The sequence below is a fragment of the Folsomia candida genome, unplaced genomic scaffold (genome assembly GCF_002217175.1).
Source record: "Folsomia candida strain VU population unplaced genomic scaffold, ASM221717v1 Fcan01_Sc046, whole genome shotgun sequence".
Taxonomy (NCBI): Eukaryota; Metazoa; Arthropoda; class Collembola; order Entomobryomorpha; family Isotomidae; genus Folsomia; species Folsomia candida.
In genome coordinates this window covers 445,374-450,609 of record NW_019091238.1, presented here as the reverse complement: position 1 = coordinate 450,609, position 5,236 = coordinate 445,374, and the positions used below count along the sequence as shown (strand labels likewise).

Sequence of the window (5,236 nt, the reverse complement as noted above, 5' to 3'; positions counted from 1 at the left end):
ATTCAGAAATAAAGTACTATCAGTCCGATAAGAAGTTATTACCAAATCAATATCAGTAACCTACTGGCAGTAAGGAGTAGTACTTATACATACCTGAATCCAACAGATTTTTAACAATGTACAATTTTTGTCAGGCAGAACTGAAGTTTTTGTTGATTTCTGTCAACACAATTTATACTTCCAGTTTTCCACGAAACTATGTATTTCCCAATCATTCAGTTTATGTGAGTCGGAATAGAGATGATGTCAATTTATTGAGTTGTTTAGTAATGAAGTTAATTAACTGCGGAATTCTTGGGTACGAATTCATCACGTTTACTACCAAATCGATAAATATTCAGAACTGCAGCAAATAAATTAATGCACTCTGCTTAAAAATCTACACTCTTAAAAAAATCAATAACCGTTGGTATTGATACGTGACTCTACCGCGTGGTATTGATCCGGTATTGAGTTAATACTACGTGGTAAAAAAATTAATACCAATTAGTATTAAAATTATTACCATGGGGTATAATTTCAATACCGGTTCTATACCAATATGGTATAACTGTTTAATACCAAGGCGGTAGAGTCACGTATCAATACCGTTAAGTTTTTTTCAATACCAAGTTTCTAAGAGTGTAGAACTTTGTACCTTAAATAAATATGCTAATTTGTCACCGATCTTGTCAGAAGTACCTGCATCCTCCAGAACTTCATGCAATTCGAGTCATTTAAAAATCAATGAATTTGTGACTTATATAATATACGTATATAATTATGCTAATTATGCTAATTTGCCGGCTATTTAGACTTCATTAATTATTTAGCTACCTGCGTCCTCCTATAAATAAGATCTGAAACCAAAATTTGCCACAGTTCAGTTTATTTTGAAATTCATTATTGACAAGATGCAATTCAAGACAATCGTTTTATTTTCCTGCCTGGCAACCGTTGCCATGGCAACGACTACGACAAAATTACGCATGATGGATCACACCGGGTTGACTGGGGAGCAAAGGGCTGCATTAGATGAGGTATTAATTTAAACAGATTTTAAATTTCCTGTATTTTTTAAAAATTAATTGTGACTTTCTAATTATTTAATTCTCAGCTTAAACATGTTCTTGATTTTCAATTAGTTTAATTTTTTAATTGCTGCTGAGTAACTTAATTTTTTTTTCATTTTCATAGCTGATGAAGCGCGTTCTGCCCAAAATCAAGGAGGATTGGGTCAAGGATGAGTTGTACGTTTTGAAATTTCTTCGAGGTAATTTTTATCAACTGCTAAAAAAGTTTTTTTGATTTTATATTTTGATTATAACATTTTGGAAAATATTCAGCGAAAAATTTCAATGTGGACGATGCCGAGCTGTACTTCATTGGGGTATGAAAACTATTCTAAAATTAATAGTACATACAATTTCCTTGTGTGAATTAAATATTTGGTGTAGAATTATTCATGCAGTTTGACCAAAATTTAGAAAATTTGCCAGATTTAGCTAAAGCATTTTTTGATAATGTTCTCGGACATTTAGGCAGACATTTTGCTTCGCAATGTTTGCATAGGTAGTTTTCAAAAACTACGATTAAACAGATAAACTTTTAAAAAATAATTCGTGTTGCACCCAAATTTAAAAAAAATTTCCAATTAAGCAAAATTTCATTCTCTAAAAAATAGCATCTCTTTTGGCGCGAGGATAACAAAATGAGCGCCATTTTAACCGAGGATTTTTCCGACCTGAAGAAAGATTTTCCTTACAAATTTGACGGTCATGACAAACAAGGCCGGCCACGTAAGTTTTAAAAAAGTTAATAAATATATGTACGCTCTTAAAAATAATATTTATTTTCAATTTTAATTTTAATTTCTTAATTTCATTTTTTACTATACCAAAATCCAAGAATGAGTAAACTTTACTATTTACCAAACTAGCATTCGCCTGGATTTATGTAGTATAGTTTTCTTAACTTGGAATTCATAGTCCATGTGCTCTTAAAAAGGGGGACATTCTTTTTAAGGGTGCGTGATTAATGACACTAAAAATTCAAAAAGTCTAAAAAAATTTTACCCCCGTTTTGATCATGGACTTCAGAGGCGATTAACTTACTTCTACAATTGAGGGCATTCTTTTTAAGAGTGCATTAATGTCACGTGTATAAAATTCAAAAAGTCTTTTGAAAAAATCAAAAAAAATTTCAAAAAATGTTTACCCCAGTTTTGATCATGGACTTTGGCTCGTGGGATTTGGACGGGGCCGCGGAACGTGGTCAGATTGACCGCGTGCTCCGCTACTATGACCGCATGTTGGACGAAGCGGAACACAAACTGCTCGATTTGCAGCATCAGGGCAAAAATGTTACACAATTCGTCTGGTTCTTGAACCAAGATAATAAAGCTTCCGTCAGCTTGGCAGGTAAGTCACTTATCATTCGATTAGGTGTTGATTGCAAATTTCAAAATTATGAAATTAAAAAAAAACTCTAATAAATTTTTATCAATTGCGTGTAGTGCAAAAATTTGAGAACAAAAGTCTGAAAAGAATGCATAAAAATTTTTTTTTAAACTTTTCTGATAAATATGCGGACCAGTGTTGTTAATTAGTCTTTTCCATTACGAGGAAATTGCGATTTCAAAATAAAATTCTTAACAGTCAAAATCATGAAATGATAACACTTTAATCCGTTTTAGCCAATGTATGGGCATATTTCGCAACAATCAAAATTTGGGGGTTGTACAGGCTAAAATATTCGAGAAAAATATGCATGAATTTTTTTTCTAAAAATTTGCAAACTATTTTTTCAAAAAATTTGCAAACTTTTTTCCAATAAATTTGTAAACTTTTTCTCAAAAAATGTACAAACTTTTTTATACACAGTTTATAAAATTAATTCCAGCCGCCCGGGCTTACTGGCATTCTGCAACCGTTTACGAAAAACAACATCCCGGCTCTGGTGCCAGAATGGTTTTGATAAATTGTACGAAAATCGTTTTAAAATTTTGACAACTTTGAATTTTTGAATTTTTTAAATTTTCCCTCCCTTTTTTAATATTTTCATAGCTCCGTCTCTCTTTTCCTCCGCCATGTCGGCCATTCGTCCCTTATTGTCGCAAGATACGAACGACATCTTTGACAACTATGCCGACGAGAAGGAGTGGAAACCCATCTTGTTGGATTGGGCCGACCCGGACCAATTGTCCCCTTCCTACGGGGGAACGGGAGTAAAGGCAAAATTCTGGCCGGTACGTTTCATGGAGACGCGAATAAACCCGGGTCTTGGTCCTGGCCAAAATTTTTCGGGCCCAAACACTAATCCGATTCCTTCTAAGAGAATACTTCTAAATCGAAAAATATTGATTTTCAAAAAAAATTCTACTAAAAATATTTCTTGTAATCATACATACATAATCAAAAAATGGCGATTAAAAAAAATACTCTTGGTTTAAAAAAATATTGAATCTTGTCTTCACTTGAATGCTTACAGTAATTGAAAAATTAGTTTTTAAAAAAACTATTGGCTTTGAAAATATTAGTTCCAGCATTAAATATGTACTTGTATTCATAAAAAAATTATGTATGGTTCTCTGAAACACAACATTTCTCTTAAGAAGATTGCTTTTTAGCTAGAATACTTGCATAGTAATTGAAAAATGTTTATTCAAAGTTTAAAAATAAACAATTACATGAGCATTTACTTTCTCCTTGTCAGCTTGATTTTATTTATTAGTTGGTTAGATGACGCTCATTTTACGAACACTCTCTCCAGGGTGGGAGAAATGGTTCTGTCATCCTTTTACTTGCACATAACCCAGTCTCACGTATAGGGTTCGCCACCCCGGGTTTTTGTGGGTCAGGGTTTTTGTGGGTTTTTGGGGTATCAAATCTCCTGGAAAACCCTAATGGTTAATGGGGTTTTTGCCGGTTTTTGCCGGTTTTTGTGGGTCTTTCCATAGCTTTTGTAGGATTTTGGGGCAGATTGAAACAAAATCCCTTAAACATCAACTTATAGCAATGCTAATTAAATTTTCTGATTCATCATGAAAATTTGAGAATTTTTATGTGAGACTTAAATTTCCAAGTATCATTGCATATTTCTAGGTTTACATGTTAAACATGAATTTACGATTTAACAGCCCAAGCCAACGATAACGCTTAAAATTGCTTGCTGAATTGGTATATTAAATTCGTTTTTCGCTAATTTATGCATAATTTTAGGAATCTGATTTAAGAAGGCGTTATACCGACCCCTGTCCGCTCTATCAGCCAATGCAGTCTCTCGCTCAGTATTTCTCCCGTATGTTAACCCATGCATTATTTTTTGCACAGGTTTTTGATCTTATAATTCCTAATCCGAGTTTAAATGTGCACTAAAAAATGTGAGATTTGTTGGATTAAAACTAGTAATAGTTGCACAACAAGGGAGTAAGGCCCTTTAAGGAATTGATATGCTACTTTTATTTATATTAACCGACGAATGTCGAGAGAGAGAAAAAATTGACGTAAATCGACAATCGTCGATTAATATAAATAAAAGTAGCATATCAATTCCTTAAAGGGCCTTATTTTCTTGTGCAACTATTCCTAGTTTTGATCCAACAAATCTCACATTTTTCAGTTTACATTTAAACTCGGATTTCGAATGACAAGGTCAACATTTTGCATTTTTCCTGATTCGTCTCAACTCGTCATAGAGTATGTGTGGTGGGAACTTCCCAGCACACATACTCTTCCCACTGGAAACCACTAAAAACATCAACAACTCCAGATGATTTTTGCAGTTTTGTGCAAAAAAAATCAAAATTCCCACCGAAACTCGTGAACTTTTTACCCCACCGAGTTCATCAGATTCGCCACTATGTGATTTATAGGATTTGTTTAACATAAAATATAGTCCACTCTTAACCTGCCCTAAAAGCTAGTAAAACCTAAAAAAACCCAAAATCCCGGTTGGGTTTTTCTACAAAAACCCCTGGGTTTTCCGAACCCTGCTCACCTAAATACGTACAGAAGCAATTCTTTTCAACCGGTAGTTTATTATATTCGTAATATTTTCCCATATAAATAAATTACTGCATACATATGTATATATGTAATTCATGAAATACTGCAACAGATCAAACATTTACTTGTGAAGTAAATTTATTCACTTAAAGCATTCAATCAAACTCTAAATGATACATGGCAACGTCAGGAATTGTAAAAATTGGGGGAAATCTTTCTAGCCGGAAATGAATCTGAGTTTACTCAAATTC

General features: G+C 33.3%; 1 protein-coding gene across 1 annotated transcript; it reads left to right on the top strand.

Annotated features, from left to right (window-relative positions):
* Positions 1-863: 863 nt before the first annotated feature.
* Positions 864-3,435, top strand: LOC110861874 (SEC14-like protein 2). The gene is made up of 7 exons (XM_022111009.2): positions 864-1,019; positions 1,177-1,252; positions 1,326-1,369; positions 1,664-1,778; positions 2,202-2,399; positions 2,881-2,961; positions 3,045-3,435. The coding sequence occupies exons 1-7, from the start codon at positions 894-896 to the stop codon at positions 3,428-3,430; spliced, it is 1,026 nt and encodes a 341-aa protein (XP_021966701.1). The 5' UTR covers positions 864-893; the 3' UTR covers positions 3,431-3,435.
* The last annotated feature ends 1,801 nt before the right edge of the window (positions 3,436-5,236 follow it).

Bases quoted from the DNA above. Each gene is read 5' to 3' on its own strand.
- LOC110861874 (XM_022111009.2), top strand. From the start codon at position 894: ATGCAATTCAAGACAATCGTTTTATTTTCCTGCCTGGCAACCGTTGCC. The intron at 2,400-2,880 runs GTAAGTCACTTA...AATTAATTCCAG, and splicing joins AGCTTCCGTCAGCTTGGCAG to CCGCCCGGGCTTACTGGCAT. The intron at 2,962-3,044 runs GTACGAAAATCG...ATATTTTCATAG, and splicing joins CAGAATGGTTTTGATAAATT to CTCCGTCTCTCTTTTCCTCC.